The sequence below is a fragment of the Dermacentor silvarum genome, chromosome 6, assembly GCF_013339745.2.
Source record: "Dermacentor silvarum isolate Dsil-2018 chromosome 6, BIME_Dsil_1.4, whole genome shotgun sequence".
NCBI lineage: Eukaryota > Metazoa > Arthropoda > Arachnida > Ixodida > Ixodidae > Dermacentor > Dermacentor silvarum.
The window spans coordinates 166,438,471-166,462,758 of record NC_051159.1 but is presented as its reverse complement, the minus strand read 5'-3'; the positions used below and the strand labels follow the sequence as shown (position 1 = coordinate 166,462,758).

The 24,288-nt window shown below is 48.1% G+C and overlaps 1 protein-coding gene across 11 annotated transcripts in view; it reads right to left on the bottom strand.

The window, feature by feature from the left end:
* LOC119456345 (protein Aster-B-like) overlaps positions 1 to 24,288 on the bottom strand; it is a 166,148-nt gene that overhangs the window by 98,459 nt on the left and 43,401 nt on the right. Inside the window, exon 1 of one of the 11 annotated variants that reach the window (XM_049669771.1) lies at positions 6,798 to 7,007. The exons of 9 other annotated variants lie outside the window; for them this stretch is intronic. In XM_049669771.1, coding sequence (XP_049525728.1) covers positions 6,798 to 6,883 — 86 coding nt within the window. In that variant the 5' untranslated portion in view covers positions 6,884 to 7,007. Of the gene's footprint in view, positions 1 to 6,797; positions 7,008 to 24,288 lie in introns of those variants that run through there. One more of the 11 variants, XM_049669770.1, reaches the window with a different exon arrangement.

Below are 24,288 nucleotides of genomic sequence, written 5' to 3'. Positions count from 1 at the left end.
ACTATAAGAGCGACACGTGATTCAAACAAAACTGAAATCAAGCAAATGGAAAATATTTCGGCCGCATACTCAACGCGCCTCGTTCATATATTATGCAGGATAGACCGTGCTGAAAATTCTATATTTAGTTGCTCGCCAACATATAGACTCTCTCTCACTTGCATGCGTCTAGCCTCCGCAAGCGAAATTACTTCCCTACGTTCTCCCATATCAGAGCTGGAGGATCGCGTGACGCATACGTCACGGGCCCCGCCTTCTCTTAAAACTTTTTTATCGCTTTTTTGCTGCGCAGCGCACTTTCGCTAACGGTCTTGCTCGCAAGCTTGTTGCGTTCATCTCGTTCACGCAGCGCACGATTTTGCGCGCTGTGCACGAGAACACCCGACTAGCGGTATAAGTCAGCGCTACACGAATACTCAGGCAGATGCAAGCGGATCACAGAGCATGATCACCGCTCTGGAACACTGTAGAAAATGACAGTTTCACTCTCTGCGCGCGCCGCGACTGCACGACATGGGAACAAGCAGACAAAACGGAAGTATATCTCTCTTGCTACGGTACGAAGTAAAACAAAGACACGCATACATCCGGTTTGTAGGTATTATATTTGTCTAAACTTAATTCGTCTACAAACGCACGGCGCCCGCGAGGAGAAGGGAAAACGGCGTTCGGTTTGAAATTTCAGCTCTTTCCGCGGCGCGTAGAGGTGTAATACTTTGCAGGCAGGATGGTTTACGTGCATTGTATATGCACTGCACTTGTCAATTCGAAATGGCCGTACCTGGTGAGGGACCATTGAAGACGTAACTTCGAAGCGCGGAAACAAAGGACGAAAGAGAAGGGGAACGACAAAACAATGTGACACACATTGTTAGGCGTCCTTTAGCTGCAAGCTAGGTGCATGCGTGTGTGTTAGTAAGGGGGATGGGGGACGTATAGGCGAGGAGCCGCTGCAGAAAGCGACGTGACTGCGCACGAGCCAGAATTTTATGACTTCATATAGCACGGCAATTCGTGCCTGCGTACACGCTGAGCAAAGCAGCGAGTATTTGGGATCGTTCAGGACTGTCGAGACTGCCTGTTCGGCGCGCTTCGCTGCAGTGGCCCTGCGCACGGCATTCTAAATCGGAACAATGCCACAAGAACTCACGCGCACCGGACAGCGTACGCGTTGACATCGCAATAAAACGACTCGGACAAAGGTAACAGCGACGCTACAAAGGCGAATGGGACGTGCCCGACAACCTGCTCCTCCTCACGACGAGATTGAACTGACTCCTACTTCTCAGCATCACGTATAAGGGCCCTCGCATAAAACATTATGCTTATCTAACGCACATCTCGGAATCTATGCGAAGCGAAACTTTCGTACGCGAAGCGGTTTGGCACGAAATAAGCATACGTGCGATTATGGCCTGATGGTTAGGGCGGCGAGTTGCGTTTCTTTTTAAGCGCGAGCCATTCGGCAAGACAACAGAAAGACCCAGGAGCCACGGTCAGGAAACTACGGGAGTGCTCGCATAGAAAGCCTCGCTTTCAAAATCATTTTAACGCGACAGCGTTTAGGGGCCTGTGTCGCAGAAAATCCGGCGCCGGCAACCGGCGTGTGATCGCGGGTGGCGGAGAAAATCATCCAGCCACATCGACCGCGCAGGCCCTCCACGTGGTGCAAGGTTTTGGTGAACAAAAATTGAATTTATCACAGTGAAATCTGTTAGAAAAATGGTAAAGTACGACTTTACCATTCGGCGTTGGATTCGCCGTCGGATTGTTTACCAATCGGCGTCAGATTGTAATTTGAATGCACGAATAACCTAATTTTGCTACGAGGAAACTCGAACACCAAACCCCTTTTCCAGCATTTCTACCAGACCTGCGCGCGTCGGAGCAATAGCAAACAATAAAATAGTAAAAACAATTCCTAGGGTCTTCACATTTTAATATAAAACCATTTATATTGCCCCTGGAAAAACGTTTTTCCAGCAATGCATTTCAGTTTAAAAGTGAAGCCGATTTTAAGGAGATCGGTGTAAGCTTGGTCTTTGTAAGCTGGCTTTCCCACGTTCAGTGTTGCAGTGAATGAAGCCTACTTGCCGTATGCGAACGATGCGATGCGAACGGGTCCCGATAACGCTATCGCGTTCTACTCTTAAAGGCGAAGCTTATTTTTTTTCTACGCGCGCGATGCGCGGCTCTAAAACTGGGCTCTTATGCTTTCGCGCATCCACGACGGGATGCTGAACACAGCGCAGAGCGAAGAATTACACCGCGAGCCATTCAAATGAAAGTTCTGTCCCTGCAATGCGTAACGTTTCCCTTACATCTCGGGAGTGAAATAGATGCCAATCTCAACAGTGCAGGGCTAACTATAAGGAAGAACCGCAGACCTCACAATGATATACGGTACCAGCCACGGTGGAGCAGTGGCTATGGCACCCACCTTGTTGAACACGAGTTATAGCCGCCCGCGGCCGCCACATTCCCATGTGGGCGGAGTGCAATAACGCTAGTGTGCTCAATATTTAGGCGTGCACGTTAGCGAACCCCTTGTGACCGAAATTAATCCGGAGCCTTCCACAACGGAGTCTTTCATAAACCCAGTGTTGCTTTGGGACGTTCAAGGCCATGAATCTCTACAGAGATAGGGCGGAAATAGCAAAGAAGCCTTTGCTCTTCATATGCGCGTGTAACTGCAAAATCAAGGAGCCGTTTGTCGCTCGTCAGAGAAAGCGTTACGCACTACCGCCATTGAGGACGGCTGGCATGCAGAAGATGCCTACGAATGCGCGACTGGTTCATCAATGCCTTCAGCAGCAGAACGAAGAAAATTCCGAATGCGAGAAATAGGCGTTGGCATTATGTCGCACCTCTTTGAAGTCCCGAATCCGTGATTTAAACCGCGTTCACACTTATAAGTTGTTCAAGAGCTCACTCGACACACGTCCTGGCTATTCGAGGAACCAAGTGCAACTGACGGTGCACGCGCACTTCTAAGCTCTAGCATCCCCTATCTACCTCTACAACGTGACCGTCTTCCCACATTTCCCACAACTACACTTTTTTCCCGCTTTGACATTTCAAATGCTAACGCATTAAAAAGAAAGGATGAGCATACCGGTACACGTGAATAAATGAAACCACGATGCGACAGTGCTGCAAGCAGAAGCTGCGCATATTCTGGGCTAAGTATAGCGGTGCTGCACCAGCGTACCCCACTGGATGCATGCAAGCTGAAAAGTCCCGGCGTCTCAGCTCGATTCCGGCAACTGTCGAACTGGAGACCGCGCGGAACAAGTCGACCCGGAGCTCTTCGCTACTTGTGGCGTCAGCTTATTTGCCTCGCACTCCTGTTTTTTTTTTTTTTTTTTTTTTTTTTGATACGCTGCAGCCAAAGGTCATGCAAACCAACATAGCCTGCCAACTCGTGCTGATCAAAACGAGGCCCCTTATCTACGAGTGGAGTGGCGATTTCGTAGCGATATTCGCCTCCGGCTAATCAATGACATCCCGCGTGTAGGTATAAATATCTTCCATCGATGAGCATGCCACACGAGACGACTCCGGTATATTTCGAAGAACACTGGATAGCTTTTATGGGGCTTGATCTAGCGACCATATTATCAATCTATCACTTTATCGAATCACACTGCGTGACGTAGTACCCTTAACCTCAAGGTTGTAAAGAAGAAGAAGAAGAAGAAAAAAAAAGAGGATTGTACATGAAAGAGAGCTCAAACAACAACTGCGATGAGAGAAGCCGTAGGTGAATACTGAACCCATTTTTACAGCCTGGTGCGCGCCGAAGTATCCGACACGAGCGATAGCTATACGAAAATTGAGTGCACGCAGTTTTAGAGTTATCTGTTGCAGCTCTAATCATGTTTACTTGCCATAAAACATATGCGGATCCCACGCGCTGTGCTAATCGGTTTAAGCGAAGTTTTCATTGACGCTTGCAAAGAACGTTGTACTTGTTTGGCGAGTATATAGAGCACACGGTTACGTTGGACACGTTTGCACCAGGAAGCACTTCGTTCGACGGGCACTTATGGGCACTTACATTCGGATCAAACGCATGATAACGAAGAAATGACGAAAACGGAACGACGGCGATCGACTGACAACTGCACGACAGCAATGGGGTGACGACACTGGAATGATTACGACAAAATGACGACGATGGAAACGACCACGACGGCATGACGGTGACTGCACGATGACAGTATGAAGACGACTGTATGACGTTGACGGAGTGAGCACGATGGAACGGCGATAATGGGACGATGACACTGGACTGGATACGACAGAATGATGACGACGGAACAAGGGCCACGTTATGATGAAATGACAACGCAGTGACGATGGCAGAGTGAACACGGTACGAGATGACAACGAAAGAATGCTGACAACGGAATGAAGGCGATGAAATGTCGACGACGGCGTGTTTTTGTGCTGAAGCTCACGTCCGCGCGCTTATTCGCATCATCTGCCGCCCAGGGCAGCCTGTTTGTATATACCCCGCGCTTGTTTGCACTATGTCCTGTACCAGCCAATCGTGCAAGATAGCAGCCAGCACGCTAAAAGTGGGGGAACGAGTCAAAGAAAGCTTCGCTTTAAACGTCTCCAAAAACGAAAACTTCATTTGGTCCCATCAACGATTTGATACTACCCGCAAAGGGTGGAGGTGTTAGCGGCACCCTTATGTGTGCAATATTTTTACCGCGTAACGTCCAATGTGACGCCTCAATACAGCGAGGGACGTCTTGTCAGTGAGCTCGATAACCGTATACATATCTGACGTGACTACAGCGCGAATCAAAGACGTGCAATCCACCTTGTCGCGACTGTTTCCGTATGCTTCAGCCAGTCAACCGTATACGAGTGACGTCCCTCAAAGTGATAAATTAATAATGCGGGCCCAAATGCCACGGCGTCAGGATTTCATTTATCCCGGGAACGCAACAACAAAAACACGAGAGCAGGGTTCGCAATGAGTACTTATTCCGGATAGAGTCGTTCCTTATTGCTTCCCCCCCCCCCCCCCCCCATTTTTTTTTTTTTTCAGCGGACTTGACAAGTTTTTACGATGCGCAGGAAACGAGGAACGAAAATATACGGAACACATTGGAATGAGGCAATTACTAAAGCAATACAAAGCCCCAAGTTCTTTCTATATAGTTAGATTATTTGATTACGTAAGCTAAAAACCAAGGAGAAGAATGAAAATACCTCCAGGTTTATAATTGTGTGAAAAAAAAAGCAAGTTTACTCACTCACAGTGTCGTCAATGCAGCCATCCGAGGGGCGTACGTTGTACGCACGGAAGTGGTTCAAATTGAGCAAAAGCGTTCAGCTGCCCGAATCACGAAAATGTATAGTAGCTGGAAGGACGCCTGTCTCCTTCGGTGCAGGCTTGCCGCTTACAACGTAGCACCGTCAAAGAACAATTACGAGGTGTTTAAACCTCCCGTCACCGAACTCGCAAGCCTGGTCCTGAGGTCGAAGTCGTCCGATGCCGAAGGAACCAGGCGGAACCGGGAAACAGGCCGAGCTCTCTGCACAAACAAAATCGCTCAGAACTGTACGCTCCGGAACGAGTGCACTTCGTTTTCAGGCTGTAGTACAGCAACAAACGAATGCGCGCACTTCCTCGTTCGTCGTGCGACGGCCTTGTCGTGCGCAAATCACGGCTGCAGGTATTGCGCGCGTCGAAGACAAGCGGTGCATGCGCTGTATACTGGGAAAGCCGCCACCCCCACACCATGATTTTGTTATAGTGCACATCTGGAACGTTTCTCACACCTACGCGTGCTTGGCGCGCTCCGAGCAGGATAGGACGCGTAGCGCCCGAACTGCGGGTTCGCGCCTATACAATATGGCACGCGATCACCTCTACATCGCTTAATAAGAGTGGCAGGAAGCAGGCGTGTCGGGTGATCACTCTCGGCGCCATTTTCTGATTCGATCATATATTTCAGCGATGACGATTCCACGACACTGAAACAGCGAGAGCGGACAGGCTGGTTCGCAGTCGGGACGAGCGATGTCATCGGTGGCAGCGACGCGTCCCATGGCCTTCGAGATCGGTCAACGAACTGCGTTTTCAAGCGCCACACTTGCGCATGAAAACTCACTTTATATCAGCATTACACCACGCGCATCGGCGATTGTCTTCGTGGAAATGGCAACGAGAAATGGCAACGAGTGATGGGCGTCCGACGGGACGATCCTGGGACAAAGCCATCAAGTGGGGACCGAACTCGGGCTCGAATCGTTCTCCCGTCGGATCGCTGCCCATACTTGGCACTCGAACGATGGGAGTGGGTGATTATCGCCATCAGCGCTGCTACAGAGACGGCGCAGTGTCAACGGTTCATGCACGTAAAGGCGCTAGAGTCTGCAGTATGGCTCGCGAAGAAGATGCACGGGGCACATCCACTGCGAGCCAAACAAACGTTTCCTAGCAGCAGCGATTGCAAGAATCTTGGGTGTCTCTTAAAGGCAGGAAAAGATTAAACTGTCAGCGTAAGGAACAATGCTGCTGGAACAATGTATTCGCAACGATCACGACTGCCGAGCGAAGGATCGAACACTCCGTAATTGTTGCGCTTGGCTGTCATGCCCGACTACATTTTCTGCAGCGCAGGCTATACACATGGACTAAGGAAGAAACTGAAAACACGAGCGCTGACTTCCAACAATCTTCATTGGATGACACGAAATCTTCCTTGGCTGTAAGGACACGAAATGGAGGACGCTCACCAACGCGAATCCACATCAGCTTCTGAAGAGCTCACCTGTATGTGCTCGGAGGTGCCTTGGCTCGGTGACTGAGGGCTTCGAGAATGCTCGGCGCCAAGGCACCGACGGGGACGCCGACCATGCTGTACGTTCACTGCTGTAGCAAGCTCATTCGTCGATTGTGCACTGCACTCGGGTCGGTCGCGCAAAACTGCGCGCGCCGGATGGCTCCTTGTTGTGGTCACGTGGGACGCGATTTAGCAGAGTGCGGGGAGAGGAGGAGAAAGGGGAGGGAGGCAGGAGCACATCGCGGGAGAAGAGTTCCGCGCGCGCCCTATCAAGGGGGCAGGTCACCTTTCCCAACAGCCTGCCGTGTTTACTCAGTCTGCGGCACAACAGCCGCGCATATCGGAGAGCGCGCACGGGCCCTCTTCGTACACGCAATGCACGCGACTCGGCGCAGTCTCCGAAAAGAAAACAAAAGGCTTTTGTCTGAGCACACTGTCGCGTTATCGACGGCGACGACGACGAGGCACCTCCGCCCGGGCGACAGCGCGGGGCAATTAGCCAGGGACGGAAGTTTACCCACGCGTCTGTCGTAGACGCGGCGTACAAGCGTGCACGCCTGATCGCTGCAGCGCAGCGTCAAAGACGAAGTCCTGCTGCAGCGCTCGCAGTTAGAAGGAGGAACCTCGTAGCAGCGCGTTCACGGCGTATACCTTCGAGGCTCTGCGTTGGGGCGTGCATCTTGCACCGCACGAAAACTGGGTAGTTATAGCGACGTGCGTTTCGAACATCGAAATAGCACGCATTTCGCGCGGCGTGTAACGAACTCAAAAAATATGCACTGGTAATATACGTTACATGTGGTCGCCTCCTACGGTTCAAACACGAAACATGCGTCGACTGATGCTGTGCCTCCTGCGGCTGGTTTGGGTTAATTTTGATCACCCATGGCATTCGTTAACGTGCACCCAATGCACGGTACACGGGCGTTTCTGCAAGGGCGCGGGATCGAATCCCGGCCAATGTAATTCAATTCAATTCACAGAGGCCAATTCAACGGAAAGGTTTTGGTTAAGTCAGAATAAGAAGCGTAAATAGCCCCCCGTAAAGACCCTGGCCACATGAATGCCTAAAACGAAACACTTGTGAAATCAAGCTGGCTTGTTGTAAGCCAGGCTCAAGATATCAGAAAAGATAAAACGCGCTTCGCTCGCGCCGTAGGTTTGAGTGAGTCTAAGCATAGCGGCCTCAGTCGTTAAACGTGCTTCGCTTTGAGAAAACGCCTTCTTACGATCTACCCGCACCCCTTATGTCAGCCTTTTTTTCCCCGTTTCTCGAAGGTGTCATGCAAGTTTGCACACTGAAAAGAAATGCGCAATCAATTTCGCCGTTCGAAGTCAGCCCCGACTGCGTATTATGTTCGCTGCTTCTGTGGGCATTAGTGTGCAACGGAAAAAGCGCATCCAGATGCTTGTCGTAATAACACAAGCCGGCACGTTGGAGGAAAACAGCGAGAAAAAGCGCGCACGGCCATCGCGGTATACACAGGCTCGAAAAAGCTACAGAAGCCACGTGCGCTGTATCGATAAGCCGCCAAGGCCGGCGACTGTAAGCATAAGCGCCTTGAGCATGCGGCCAGCCACGCTGTCGTTTTGAAACACAACGTCGACTGCGAAAGACTGTTGACTGCTAAACATTGTCCATTTTGCATATATAATCGCGAAGCGATTACATATGCTGAGAGGCAAACTAACGCACACATGAAGCCATATAGATGAATTCCTTGGAAAGTGGATGAATGTTTGGTGGGGCAACGTAGTCAATCAGCGGGCTGAGAAAGTTCTGCAGCTGAAATCCATGCACTCTCATATATAGGCTAGCGAGAGAAACGATTCCAGGAATTGAAGGAAACGAATGCACACAATCAGCGGCGCTCATATCGGCTCGTACGAGCTCGACAGCTCAAAACACGAACCCGGAGGCAGCTGCCGGTGTGTCTACCAACGTAGCTGAGAGGTAGGTGCCGTTAGTTGGTGCAATGGGTGATAAATGCATACCAGTTGTCACTTTCCAGCAAAACAACGGAAAGATCCTGAAAGCGGCAAATCTGTGCAAGCCCGATCGCGCCATAAGTTTGTCGAAGAGGTATCTGTAACGGCCTAAATTCGGCGTTTCGAGGAGATGTTTTTCGTGTTAGCGTACTTCGCGAAAAGGCGCAGTCAAAGTCCATTCGACTGCCACATGGATAACCCTTCGGCTCGCTATAAGAAGTGTACGCGTAGGGAAATCTCTTGATGTTGCCTGTTTATCTAGCGATTGTTTCACCACAAAGCAGGGAGGCTAGACACTACTTATATGCAGTCACGCGGCTCCAAAGAGGCCAAATAATTACGCGCATTTCCACATGACGTCCGCAGTCGAGTCAAAACTAAACCGACGCCTGTGAAGTGGCGGAATGAAAAAGACGTCTTTCACTGGGGTCATTCCTTCTTGAAACCAAGTGAGGAATTGTTATTATTAGGCAGGGATTAACTTCAGTGGTACAACCGTGAGCTTGAGACAAAGTCTGAACTTAAAGCTGGGAACAGCCACGTGTCACTTCGCGGTTTCCACAAGGCCCAGTGGGCAGTGACTGCGAGACGAAGCCACCCGAAGCTACCAGCATGCGGGGAGCTTCTTGACCACCAACCGCTTCGAGAAGGCATGCCAGGAAAAAGGCGCGTATCGGCCGCCGTCAGGGCGTTGACCCCGAGCAGCGGCGAATTATAAAACAACACGATCGTTTCGACGCTGAGAGGAATTTCAGAAGGCGCCTCAAAACCGGACGTGGAAGTTTCTTGTCGCCCGGACAGCTACTTCCGTCGGAGGTGAACTCACAGGGGACGTCAAAAACTTCCGGAAGTCGTCGGTCGTCGACATTTAGAGGCAATGACGAACCATAAGTATGTCAGCAGGCATCAGCTGCCGTGTTATGCGTCGCGGTTTTGTCCAAGTATGACGGTCGCTAGAATGCGAGGCACAGGAACGGAGGCTCGACTCAAGGGAAACATGTATACATTGAAGCGACGACGGATAGTGCATGTTAAAACCCTTTTATCTCTCAGTTCATTCCGACGGAATCGACTGACAGCGATGCAAGACAGTCCGGTGCATACTGCAAGAGAACCTCTGTGAGTGCGTCAAAGCGCAGTGTAAAGCGCGCCCCTTTTAGCTCAATGTTTCTGGCTTGAGAGAAAGCCTATTCTTTTGTTCTATTGGCGAAACGGTGCAGTAAGTGCTTGAAACCTTTAGCGACTGTCATAACAAGAGAAGCACGACATTAATGAAAACAAGTGCTAAGCAGCTAATATAAAACGTGTCCGAGTTACAAGCTTTAGTCGATTACGCATCACGGACGAACGTGATGCTAAGCAGCTTGTGCTGATGCACAAGAGAAGCACGACATTAATGAAAACAAGTGCTAAGCAGCTAATAAGTGCTAATAAGCAGCTAACAAGTGATGCACAAGCAGCTTGCTTGTGCTGATGCACAAGAGAAGCACGACATTAATGAAAACAAGTGCTAAGCAGCTAATATAAAACGTGTCCGAGTTACAAGCTTTAGTCGATTACGCATCACGGACGAACGTTCTGTGTGACTGACACACGAGCAAAGGCGTCGCCCATGCAACCAAGAATTTGAATCGTGATTATAAGTTATTTTCGAGGCGCATTTGAGAAGACAGCTGGGCTACAGTTAAGCTGTCTTGAACAGCTGCAGAAGGCGCAATCGGGCAGTTGACGTCCCGATTGATGCACAATATTAATTTAATTGTGGGGTTTTAGGTGCCAAAACCGCGACCTGATTACGAGGCACGCAGTAGTGGGGGACTTCGGAATAATTTGGACAACCTGGGGTTCTTCAACGTGCACCTAAATCAAAGTACACGGGTGTTTTCGCATTTCGCTCCCATCGAAATGCGACCGCTGTGGCCGGGATTCGACCCCGCGACCTCGTGCTTAGCAGCCCAACACCATAGCCACTAAGCAACCACGACGAGTATGCACAGAATTGATGGATAAAGGTTATGAGCATATCCTTGGAAGTGGATGGTGGAAGGGAGTGGGGGGACGCCACCACCACGGAACATCCTTTTTATCCTTCCGCTGTTTCTTGTCTCCGCCGTTAAACGTCGCGGTTCGTGGCAACAAGCTATCAAACTTTAATCTATTTTTACACAAATATAACTTCGCAAAAAAAAAAAAAGCCAGAAAGAAAGCAACAACGAGAAATTGTTCCCTTCATTGTGTTCTCCCAGCCATTGTACAACAACCAATCTGTCGGCGTTATTCTTCGCCACAGATCAATTCACATTTTCCTCAGCATCCTCAAAAACCTATCACACAGTGACAGTGGGGAGTAGCCGCGTCCACATTCACTTCGTCATGGATACTGCGACCTTCCGAGAAGATGCACTCAATGGTTTCTGCATATCTTCTAGTCCAGCGCGTGTACTAGCTGCGTCGTCGTCGCTTCGATAGTCGTAGTATTTTTCCGGTATTTAGACTCAACGGGAACCAACTATAGTATTTTACCTTTTCACTCTTACAGCATATAATCGTCGTCATCGGCAAATTTTCTACTCCGACTGCGCGTCATCGAGGCGTCCTATCCTCAAAGTACCCGGCGCGCTTCCTATAGTTCATCACGAGAGATGAGCCAGCAACGGTCACTTGGAAAAGCGCAGCTGCAAAAGAAAGCTCGAGCAAATATTGCCTTTGGACACAACACGTACACAAAAACGGGCATTGTTTTGCAGTCCAGGTTGGTTGCACATGATAAGAAGCAGACACCGTGGCGGGTATCCTTCCTGAACATGAGAGGTGATCGACCGCGAACAGGAGCGTTTTCTGCAAAATAGGGTGACCGAGCTTTTCTTCGCACTATAGCCTCAACACCCGCGCTCGACTTCTCCACCACGTGTGCTCTACTACATAAAGCTGCTTGTCAATTTACACACACACACACACACACACACACACACACACACACACACACACACACACACACACACACACACACACACACACACACACACACACACACACACACACACACACACACACACACACACACACACACACAGCACGCACAGCACGCACGCACGCGCAAACTATTTACCATATCGAGTAAAATGTTTACATTGTACTTACAGTACCAGTAAGAACGACATTACGTCATACATATTATAAGCATAATCATATTGTTACGAAGAGTTGGTGGTAAGCGGAAGCTATGAGTGCCTCGATGTGTCACTTGCGCGTGCAGGCTGAGTTCTTCCCGAACTATTTGTCGGATCATTGATGCAAGATCGAGGGGTTGGTTGCTCTCTACGCTTGCAACTGTCGTCACATTGGCTAGCCTGCCAAACTTCGGCGTGACGCGCCTCGTCTTCAGTTGCTCGAAAGTGCGACAGTGCCGAATGATGTCGGCGACGGAAGCAAGGGTGTCTTTAGCGATGAGGAAACTGTAAACATCATCAGCAATTCCTTTTAGGATGTGCCCGACTTTGTCTTCCTCAGACATTCCAGAATCTACCATTCTACACAGTTTTATTACTGCCTCAATGTAGGTCGTGCAGGTTTCGCCTGGCACTAGCGCGCGTTGCAGTAGCGTCTGTTCTGCCCTCTTCTTTTTCGTCGCGAGTCACCGAATCGCTCTTTGATTTCCGAAACAAATCTGCCCATGTCGTTAACGTGATGTCCTCGTGATTGTCGAACCACATCAACGCCGTATCCGTTAGAAAGAACACGACGTTCGAAAGCTGAGAAGCGCTGTTCCACTTGTTGGCGGCACTCACCCGGTGATATTGGATGAGCCATTCCTCGACGTCTTCGGGCGGTCTTCCGGCGAAGGGACGCGCATCCCTCAGTTGCTGAACGGAGCTGGTCGGCGCAGCAGTTGTAATGGGCCGTTGTTCGTCTGCGTCGTAGGACATATTCAACTCCGGTGTATTCGGTGGGAGTCCAGCAAGGCGACGGCTCCGTCGAAGAACTTGTGGTTCAGCCTCCGTCTTCGCGTGTCGATTACCCAGCACCTCCACCACAACTGTTACGAAGAGTTGTGAAGAAATGGTTTTATTTACAGGAGATGGACGATGATCGGAGCGTGATCGTAGCGCAGTCCGGCCTCTCTTCGTTCTCTTCGTCGTCTCTCTTTTTGTGCCTACCTTTCGTATCCGTTACAATATGAAGCCAACAGATAATTAAGTCAAGGTATGCATAGGGGAATTTATTTGTAGTTTGAAATGCGCAAGCATTTCTATGGTTACCCAACGAGAGAACTGTCCGAGCGTCCGTCCATCCTCCGCGTAAGACGATCGCTTTCAAGAAAGAGCCAGCTGTGGAAGACGACGACGAATTAACGCGTGAGCGGTGGCACGAGCGCGTCTCTGTGAATACGTGACGTGTGCACTCAGGCACGCACTAGGCACACCTTTTGTAAGCCAGAACTCTGAAGCAGCCGTAGCTTCGGATCGGAACGTCATCAGCGCACCTGGCGTCACCACCTGCTTCAGTTTGCTTGCCTCGTCATCAGTTCACGTTGCGCCGCCTTCCGCAGCAGTTCGTGTCGCCGCAGCGCTGTCGCATTTACCGTATAAGAAGACCGCAGCCGCTGAGCAGTGCTAGGATTATCAGCAGCTTTGAGTGTGAGCACTAGACACCATGTCACTACTACGAAATGCTTACGCATCATTCAGACAACTCCCTGAAGAGGTTCTACGTATATTTTTTTCTTTTTTGTCTCGTTTGCGTCAGCATTCACAGCTCTGGAAGTCTATAGCTATACACTACCCTCCAAGCGTTACATTAGGTAGTATCTCGTCCTCTAAACTGCACAGTGCGATCCCTGCTATATTAACGCTGTTGACACGTTTTTCATGTTACAACGTCGGTGAAGTCCTATTCTGATGGAAAGGTATTTATAGACGCTGACGTACACACGTCGTCATTCCGCGTCGCACGCCGCAAATTTAGCTCGCTATAATTCGAAAAATATATAGATGTATATCTCCGCCACCGGAGAAGTAACTGATGGAAAAGAAACGCACGTTAAACGACGCGTGGGCTGTTCTACCCATTACAGCATAGCAAGATAAGTGAAATCGATAGGGCATGCACGCGCGCGTGCAGAGGGAGAATATACTTTTTATTTGAAGTGCAGAAACGATAAGCTAAAGGAAAATGAATGCGGACGAAAAAACAACTCGCCGCAGTTGGGAGCCGAACCTACAACCTCCACATAGCATGCGTTTCCAGGGTTAAATCATGTACACATACATACATACCCAAAAATGTGGGCGAGGGACAGCCGTAGCCCAACTGGTGCATGGTGCAACGCACGCGTAATAATGCGGAGGTTGTGGGTTCGGCTCCCACTGGCAGCAAGTTATCTTTTCTTCCTAAACTAAAACTGAAACATTCATTTCTTTTAGCTGATCATTTCTACACTCCAAAAACTACTAATAAGTTCCCCTATGATTTCCTTGGCTTCATTATCTGTTGGTTTCGATTAACAAAAATCGGGATCGATCCTCAGCTTTTCCCCTCTTCTCGTTCATATTATAAGCATGGGACACGAAAGCACATATAATTTAGTATCAACAGAGCTTCGTGGTTTACAGCAGACCATGTTCTGTGAACGTGCACAAACACACGTCACCTACATTTACACAAAACAAGTGCTCGTGTTCCTTAATTGATCTCCGTTATGTGTATAGCAGATGAATGTTATGTGTATTGAAGATGAATATGCAGAAGACAAAGATAATGTTCAATAGCCTGGCAAGGGAACAAGAATTCAGGATCGCCCGTCAGCCTCTAGAATCTGTAAAGGAATATGTTTATCTAGGTCAATTACTCACAGGGGACCCTGATCATGAGAAAGAAATTTACAGAAGAATAAAATTGGGTTGGAGTGCATACGGCAGGCATTGCCAAATCCTGACTGGGAGCTTACCACTGTCGTTGAAAAGAAAAGTGTACAATCATTGCATTCTACCGGTGCTAACATACGGGGCAGAAACTTGGAGGTTAACAAAGAAGCTCGAGAAGAAGTTAAGGACCGCACAAAGAGCAATGGAACGAAAAATCTTAGGAGTAACGTTAAGAGACAGGAAGAGAGCGGTGTGGATCAGAGAACAAACGGGGGTAGACGATATTCTAGTTGACATTAAGCGGAAGAAATGGAGCTGGGCAGGCCATGTATATATAATACGTAGGATGGATAACCGGTGGACCATTAGGGTTACAGAATGGATACCAAGAGAAGGGAAGCGCAGTCGAGGACGGCAGAAAGTCAGGTGGGATGATGAGGTTAGGAAATTCGCAGGCGCAAGTTGGAATACGATAGCGCAAGACAGGGGTAATTGGAGATCGCAGGGAGAGGCCTTCGTCCTGCAGTGGACATAAATATAGGCTGATGATGATGTGTATAGCAAAGCGCCGGCATGAATATAAAACGTTTCGTACTTCGTTGCTGTGGGCACGACGCTCGAGCACAAAATTTGCACTGCTGGCATGCAAAGACAATGTAGCCAGATGTGATACGAGGCAAAGACAAAAAAAAAAAAAAGTGGGGGGCGGCGCGGGCAGGTATTGTTCTAGCTTGGCCCTCAAGGCACAGTTCATGCTTCTGGGGCTACACAGAGGAGACATTACCTGGAAACGACAACGACCTCGCATTGACATGCACCGTATAGGAGTGTCTGTAGCCCACCACGGTACTTCTGGCCAGAGGCTCTCGCAGACAGAGCTCGAAAAGGTTGTTTGCATGCACCAGTTTCCCGCCGCTTGCTTGATAATGAGCACTATCGGATGCGCCAAACGACCTCAAGGGGCAGACAGCTCTGCACTAATCATGTCTGCGACGCGATAGGTGGAAAAAAAAATAAAATAAACAAGATTGGGACTAAGAAGCACATGGGGGCCAACAGTAAGATATGCCAACACTACGCCTGCCTATCTGGCTCAAAGAGGGATATATCGCGGGCACCCCTCACAGCCGCAGTAACATTCACCCACCGTCGGGTCACGGCGACTTCAATTGCGGCGTTGCTAGCATATTGGGGTTATAGCCATGCCTGCTCAATAAAAAAAAAAAAAAAAAAGGGGGGGGGGGGTACATAAGAAACATGAGGTGCTGTTAAATATTAGAGGAAGAGGACGGCGACTAGCGTGCTCAGCGCAAGCGGCTCGCTCGTGATCTGGCTCTTCTGGACTGATTCGAACGGCCAGTATAGACGCGTTGTTACTGTCCTTCGGGCAATAAACTTCCCCTTTCCCACCCTTCTACTGCGAAGACTCTTTTGTTTTACTGGTGCTTTCTAAGATTCGTTGCTACCATATAGACGAAATTCAACCATATAGACGAGACAATATACAAGATCTACGTGATGTATTTTGACCACTAACTAACATGGTCTTGTTGAAGATATTTGTGCGGCCGAATAAGCGGTAACTATCACCCATCAGCGAGACAGCGAAACAGCCCGTCAGAACAGCTACTATAGTGAAATGAATTACGTATTTACTCCACTGCAGATGCTTCCATTAACTAGTAGTCAACATTTTCAATGCGATTTTCCGTATCTGTAACACACTTTGAGTTAATTATATGGGCGTGCGAATATTCAAAACTTTCGAATAACGAATCGAATAGTGTCCTATATTCATAAATGCGAATATTTCCCCAATACTTTTACAATATTTCACTATGTCAACTGCGCCCAAGTAAACATAAAATGGAAGCAAAAGTACGGTAAATTTTCACCCCATGCTGGCAGCGGGCATAGTATAGACATAAAACCTGAGACCTTGCGTAGTGGAGCAGGATATCGACACTTAGGTAGCCATACTTTACAGGCTGTACAGCACTCATTCCCCCTCTTTGAAGATCCCTGTTCATGCAGAGAACCTACTTGTTTGAACCTAATGCTCCATTTATGCTTTTAATAACGCTTCATAACTTACTATGTAATGACAGAAACGTGCAAACTTTAAGAATGCTGGGATGTGAACATCGTTTTATATTGTGATAACGGCTATTCATTATTCAAAAAGTATTCGATAATCGATTCGATTCACTTCCGGCACTATTCGATTCGTACTCGATTCGGTCTCAAAAATCACTATTCGCGCACCCCTAGTTAATTATATACGCACAAATCGAGTTGTGCGTATATAACTCAGCATAACAGCGGCAACAAAACGCCAGTCACCAGTACTATTCCGTCCTTGCTTTCACTGTCCGACATGCACGTCGGTAATGCATATGCGGATCCCGTTATATACCTTGCTGAAGTGATGAACCACAAAAAAGTTTGAAGATGTCGTCAGACGTCGTGGTCTTGTTGGATTGGATTGGATTGGATTCTGGGGTCTTACGCGCCAAAACCACGATTTGATTATGAGGCACGCCGTAGTGGGGGACTCCGGATTATTTTGACCACCAGGGGATCTTTAACGTGCCCCCAATGTATATTTCTCGTTTTCCAGGGCGTTGCGTCCAGCAACAAATAACGTTGAGTTCTTTAGACAAACTATACCGCGCAGGATGCAGCAGTGGAGCGCCGTTTATGAGCACCCCTAAAACAGGTACAACTTTAAGTGGAAATATTTCAGCTCGAAATAGCCTGACATGTCACGCGCCTATTTTGAAGACGGCCACGAAGATATCGTCAACTCAGTGACAATAGTGCCTAGTTGGCTGCCATGGAAAGTGCATCGCTGAAATAAAAAGAAGCACGCATACGTAGATACCAATCGATAATGCGCATTCAAAGTTCGTTGCAAGGACGTATTCCTCGAACAACAAGGGATGGAACGGGGGTCGGACACACCACCCCGATAAAGAGTCCCGCAGGGGTATAGATGCATGGCGTCGACACCGCGAATGCTCTTTTATCCGGACGCGGCTTATTGCGGAGCACATAACGGAACTATATGACATACAGCTTTAAGAACAATCCCTCTTCGAGACAAAGCACTCTAGTGTGAGACACCACAAGTGTCACCGCGTACACACGTTCCAGCATCTACGAGACCTTCCATAGATGGAGTATTTCTAAATCAAGAGCGCGTGTACCGTAGAGCGCTGCGATATAATCGAATGCCCGTTCAAAGACTCTCCGATCTTTCAGATTGCGCAAGGTGCTTCTGCGAGACACGTTGCACATAACGACAATCTTGGCCAGGTCAAGAGGTTGGGAAAAGCGAGATAGTAGCAGCCTTTTCCTTGCACAGTATCGACCACGTCGAGGAGGCGAAGCACTTGCAGCGGTTCGTACAATATCTAGCCCTAAGGCAAACGGGTGGGCGTAGCGGAAAAGTGGGTCGATTCCAGTTAACCCTCGTTACATGCGTGTCGTGTGCAAAGCTCGCAGGAAACAATGTCAGCGCGCGCCCATGCAACGCATTTATATCGCTACGCCGCGATTCTATAAATTCCCATCAACTTTACATGCACTGCGCAGCTGCAGACGTCACGCCTGGCTGTGCTTTTTCACTTTCTCTCATCCGGGTCTTTAGCTCTGCGGGACTAACACGCAGAACACTCCACCAGATGCGACAAGCGTTCTATTCCGCCGTACGAGATGTCATCAACATTTGCGCACCTTTCCTATACGGCGGGAGAAGCGTTGGCCGGGGAACCGCGAAACGGTATTCTTGACGGCGATGCGGGTATCCTGCATGTCTTCCGCCCATTGAAGCGGAAGAAAAAAAAAAAAAAAAACAGAACAAAAGAACAGAACAGGTGCTGGCCAGCTGACGACACAAGCCGTCGCCATTTGTCGACGGCTGACGGCACGGCGACAGCGCTTTCAAAGAGCAACGCTGACAAGTAAACACGTCTCCCACTTCCGCATAGAGGCTGCACAAATTTCCGAAAACCTGACGATCGCTCGTGCGCCTTCAAAATTGAGGTCCGGACTAGCGTAGGTTGTTTGTACGCCGGCGGCGGCAGTAATCTGAGAAAGGGAGTGCCGGAAAATTATTCTGCGGGAGTAACTGCTTGTACAGTTTTATGTAGTTGTAGTATACCCCTAAATGGAGTGCACCTACTCCGAATGTGCACAGGCAGAGTAAACGTGCTTCGTAGGGAAGTACAAGCTCCCAAAAACTGATTTAAATATTGGAAAATCACAGTTACTACCGCAAAAGAAGCTGCCAGCAGTTTCGTTCTTATTAACCCTTTCAGACGCTGTGTACACAATTGTGTCATCAAGATAGTGCATCAACAGCAATATCACTGATGAAAGTATTGATATTTAAAACGTGGCGCATACATCTTGAAACACTTATGATTGGAATTGTGCTGGAATTTTGAATAACATGTGCAGAACGTTTTAGCAAAATGAGTGGGAAGGTAGACGCGGTTGGGTGTTTTTACTCAGTGTCAGCATGTTGCATGCGGCAGGTTCACTTCTTTCATAGTTTTTCACAATGTCATGTACCAGGCATACTTTTCAAGCGGCTGGATCAGTGCTTTTCAAGCTTTTCAAAACAAGAAATAGCTGATGTACTCATATTTGATGTTCCTGTAGTGAGCTTTCGCGTGGAGTCCACATTCTGTAAACTGTAAACTTAACGAAATGAAAATTCTAATTTTTTTTTCTGCCGCTGCACACTTTCTACGATTCTGAAGGTACAAGAAATGTGGTGAAAGCAAGTTTGCAATCAATGGGACAATGTGGACTCTGAAAGGGTTAAAGTCGCTGTATATTAATTGATAAGGGCTAAATTCATTAACCCGATTTGTGTACCTAGCTGTACATAAGTGACAGAGATGGGGACAAAATCTGCATGCACAACAGTTTGACCAACCCCAGATTCCGAGGTTTACGACAACTCTAAGGTGACACATATATGCGCGCTTTGCGAGATGCACATTGTACAAGACTGCAAAACAGTTGGATGGCATTTTCTTTTTCAGTAATTATCAGAAACCATTAATAAATCAAGCGATTCAATAACAGAACGTTTTGTAAAAAGTCACTACATAATGTACGTGGACTTTTATTAGTAAGTCTGAACGTATTGAGCGTTTTCGGCAGGCAATAGGTTAACATTTAAAATCCGTAGTCAGTGCGCGGCCCCGGAATATACTATAATGTTCAGAGTGTCGACTAGAGCGAGGAGAATAATTGTGTTTTAAGCTAGCTACACTGCAAATATCAGTGCCATTTTTCACGATAGAAGGTTAACTTTCAATAATTTAAATTTTACGAGGAATTGAGAGCCATGAGAATCGCAATGCCGAGCGGCAGTCGAACGAAGAACATTAATAATTTTCTTCCTACTTTTCTTCTTTCTTGCAGGAGAAGCAAATTATACATTAACTGCTCGCTTCTGTTACCCCAAGTTAAATGTGAATAACGCAAGTGAGAACGAAAAAGTGCGTTACACAATAGAAACTCCTAAGAAAGTGGTAAAATACACAGACAATTCTTTAACACCCCTAAATATTTACACAGTTTGCTATGTAGTATCGGCATGGTGGCCCCATTTCATACATTCACCGAAAATAAGGCCTAAAGTCGTTACGGAGGAAGAAATCACAATTTAGTTTAGGACAAGTAATTTTACAGAAACGGGAATTACCGCGCAAGAGAACAGCTTTTGTTTTGGAACAATCAACTTGCCGAGGATATAAAAATTCCGCTTCCAAGCGTATATATTCCTTACTGTAATGTTAGCCGTATCAACAAAATTATCAATATTCGATCCGGAAAAACTTGTGCCATCCGCGTAGATAATGTAATCAACAAGAGGGTCAATCCTTACATGTGATTAATAAACACGTTAAACAGTAGTGGTCTTATATGCCGCCTTACACGTGTTGTAAAAAGGATAATCTAGTATTTATTTACACACACACTGATATATGGGTCTGCTAAATTCATTTTAACTAGATTTAAGACGGTACTACAAATTCCATAACATTGCAGCTGTGTCGCAATTAATCATGAAGTATCACTATGTTTCATGATTAACTTTGACAAAGGCCCAATTAGTTACTTAATCGAAAAAAATGTAATTCATTACACGGACCAATTACACGCCCCACGAAAGTAATTGATCCATTAGTCAAATGTAATCGGTTATGTTTACGGTCCTCTCAACCTTTATTCAGATTGCCCAAATTCAGTAAACAGAACGAGCTGGCCTGGCTCTTTCAGAGCGTTCTCTGTAGCGCCATTCACACGTTTTCTAGTGTTTAGCGCAGAAACTAAAAAAAAAAAAAAAAAAAAAACCCGGACAGCAGACGAGACGCACACTAGCGACACACACGTACAAGCGCTTATGTGTGTGCTTTTTCAAGTTGACATTGGTCACCATCCCTTGTTTTTCTTTGTGAGGACCACCAGCAACGACACTAAAAACTCGCTATAAACACTCGAGGAAGGCAATGCAACGAGTACAAACACACGGCGCCTACGACTGTGGTTGCACTCAATACCCAGGTGCTCCCGCCTGGGTCCTCTATAACTACAAAGCGCGGCGCTTGAATGTTGCCGGGGCTCGAAGAAGATGCTCCCGGTAAGGGAAATAAAAAGCTGCAAAAATCACCCATGGGTGATTTCATGGCGTCAATGTTTAAAGAGGGCCATCAAATATGGAGCCGTATAGCAGCACCGGTTCAATCCGTCTCCAAACATCTGGAGGAAGGTCAATATGACTGAACAAATACTGAGCGCCCAATTTCACCTGTCTCAACATGCGCATTCGCGACGCTGCTGAGTGACCCGGCCGCAGGCTTTTTTCTGCTGTAGTTCCAGCCGAATTCGAGTGCTCAAAGCTGCGTCGCCTGTTACAGCTTGTCTCCTCAGTAGATAGCATCGACAGTTGGCCGAGTTGGTACGGCAACGTTGCAGCGCGAGAGGACGACGCCGTAGACGTCTCTGGAGAAAAATGGAGCGCAGACTGTTACGAAGGGCATGCAGTGTGCATAGGCTTCGAGATACATATGCAGGTGGCTGTACAAGGGCAGAGTCACAAAGGGTTACTCTGCTGGTGGTCCTTTCTCTCCGGTGGCATACCCAGAGATTGAGATAACCAACGGTCTATCAAGGCTAGTGAATGCGTGCGAAGGGGAAGAAGAACGCAGTCGACGTCGACGGATGATTAACGTGACGACGTTAGGAAATGCGCGGAGGCCTAGGACGGCTTCGGCTGATGCTGAACGGGGGTTAATTCGAGATATTTGTCTTTCACTGAGAGCGTAAGCTGTTTTCTTGCACTCCTGTCTTCTTTCTGTACCCCCTGCAGCGCGCAGGACCGCGAACCAGGATAATTTCCTTCCATTTCCTTGTTTTTTTAGTCTCTCTCGTTTTTGGCGGAAGCACTTATTCGGCAATGGACTTAAATCAACATGACGGCGGTGATGAGGCCTCTAAGTAGAAAACAATCGGTGCGGAGTCTGTGACGAGAGCAGGGCGCAGAGCGCGCGTTAGGCCAACCAAAGACAGACCCCAACCGGGCCAATGCAGAACACCACGCACTGCGCAGTCGTGTAGCTCGGAACAGTCCCGAGAATACTGCGGCCCTTCAAGTGTGCACGCACAAATGTTTGCAATGGTAGCGAGTATACAGGTGATACTGCCCGCGCGATGCTGACGCGGAAGCGAGGTTGAACAGGCGCCCGCGGTGACCACAAAAGACACGATAATACGAAGTGCACGGCAATGTTTGCAGCTCCTTTGTCCCCGTCACGACGGTAAACACTTCGCACCGGAAGAGTTTCGAGTGGCCGAAAGAAGGTTCGGTCGCCAGAAGCCCACATTGCCAGCGTGCACGCCCGCGGTTGCTGGGTGGCATGGGAAACAAGCAGCCAAAGCCAGTGAATAAACAGTAACCGTACCGACTTGTCATGACACACAGTTTTGTCATGCTTTGCAAACACTCTTGCCATGACACACAGTTTTGTCATTAGTGCTTCAAAGCCGCGACACTATATCAACACGCTTGCATAAGCTCGACAAAAGCGGGTCGACACTGCTCGTAAAAGCTTGACAGAGCATCGTGTCGGAGCTCTGTGGGTCAATCAAATCGGCTATAGCCTATACGTGCATGGATTGGGTTAGCTTATCCCAACCCACATGACAAGCCGCGCCAACGCGCAGTCCAGTCGAGTCGGCGTACCGCTGAAGGAACGAAGCACCACGCGCTGTAATCGCGAACGGGTCGCGGTGTCTCACTTTCTACCCGATTTCTGGATCGACTCGCTTGCGTCGCGCTCGCGCATAAGAGAGTTGGACATAATTCGCTTTCTTTCACACCATTTATTGAGTGCTAGATGCGCAAATGAACGCGGCCGCCGTGCAACACGACTGTATCGAGATACAATGGGCGTAGATGTATACAATACAATCATCTCATTCGAAGGATTTGAAGTAGTACTCACTGGGCAATGAGACACAGCGGTAGCGAGCAACTCAAGTAACGCGTCTTTATGCGTGTACCCTATTCTCACGAAGAATTCATTCCTAAACGACCTTTCCACCTGAGTCCAAGTACTCTAGCTTGTCAGCACAGTTTCAACTACACTCGGTGAGTGGGCATGTCGTTCACGTTTGATGTACTGGACGTTGCAGCCACACAAGGGTAAGTTCAGCAGGTACGTATCAATGAATGAAAACTGAACCACCAAGGGGCAGTCCGCCTGTCCAGGACAAGTGTTCCCTTTGTTAACTTAGACTGGTAGCTACGTGTTATAGCTAAATAGTGTCACACCGCATGGGTACTAGACAAAATGAAGGGACGGACCAAACGTTCACGGAAGGTGCAGCAATTAGCCGTTATCTTGTGTTTGCCCTGTCTTATGTGCTGTTACTATATTTAGCTGTTCTATGGGACTCGCACACCTTTGTCTTATTAATTAGACTCTCTTGCAGCGCTAAAGCAAACCGAAAGATTTCGCATCAGTCTATAACGCAACACATTCCAACGGCACGTGCCGCTCAGGAAGGCAGCCATAAAACCGCCTTCTCTGCATAAAAAGCAAGCACCACCACTGCTCACCACTGCTGCATAGCATTAGCGATCCACTTAATAGTTTCCCATAAAGCCTGCCTTACACACTCCAGGCCAAACTCTGATTTACCTCACTGAAAGACGCAAGTTACACCCGCTCTCCGTATATCAGCTGCACTCGATTGAATTGCGATATGCTTTTGGTGCGGAGTTAGAGTCATAAACGTGCTGCTTTAATTCTGTTGCAATGAGGCAATTTTGACACATTCTTATAAAATACCTGTAAAATTCATGAGGTATTCACAGTACTTATATATCGCAAAGTATTTACACAGATTTCACGGGAACTTGACTTCCCTAACAACCCAACTTTCCCTCAGAGTGGTCAAGTGGCTGGCTGATGAAAACATTTGTACGTTCCACATATGCGTTCTAATTCCGCAAATCCAAGACGGGCTCGAGCTAAAAACCTCTTTTTTAAATGTGCGACGTAGGAGCTTCGCACTCACCTTACTTCTACGTGGCCTCG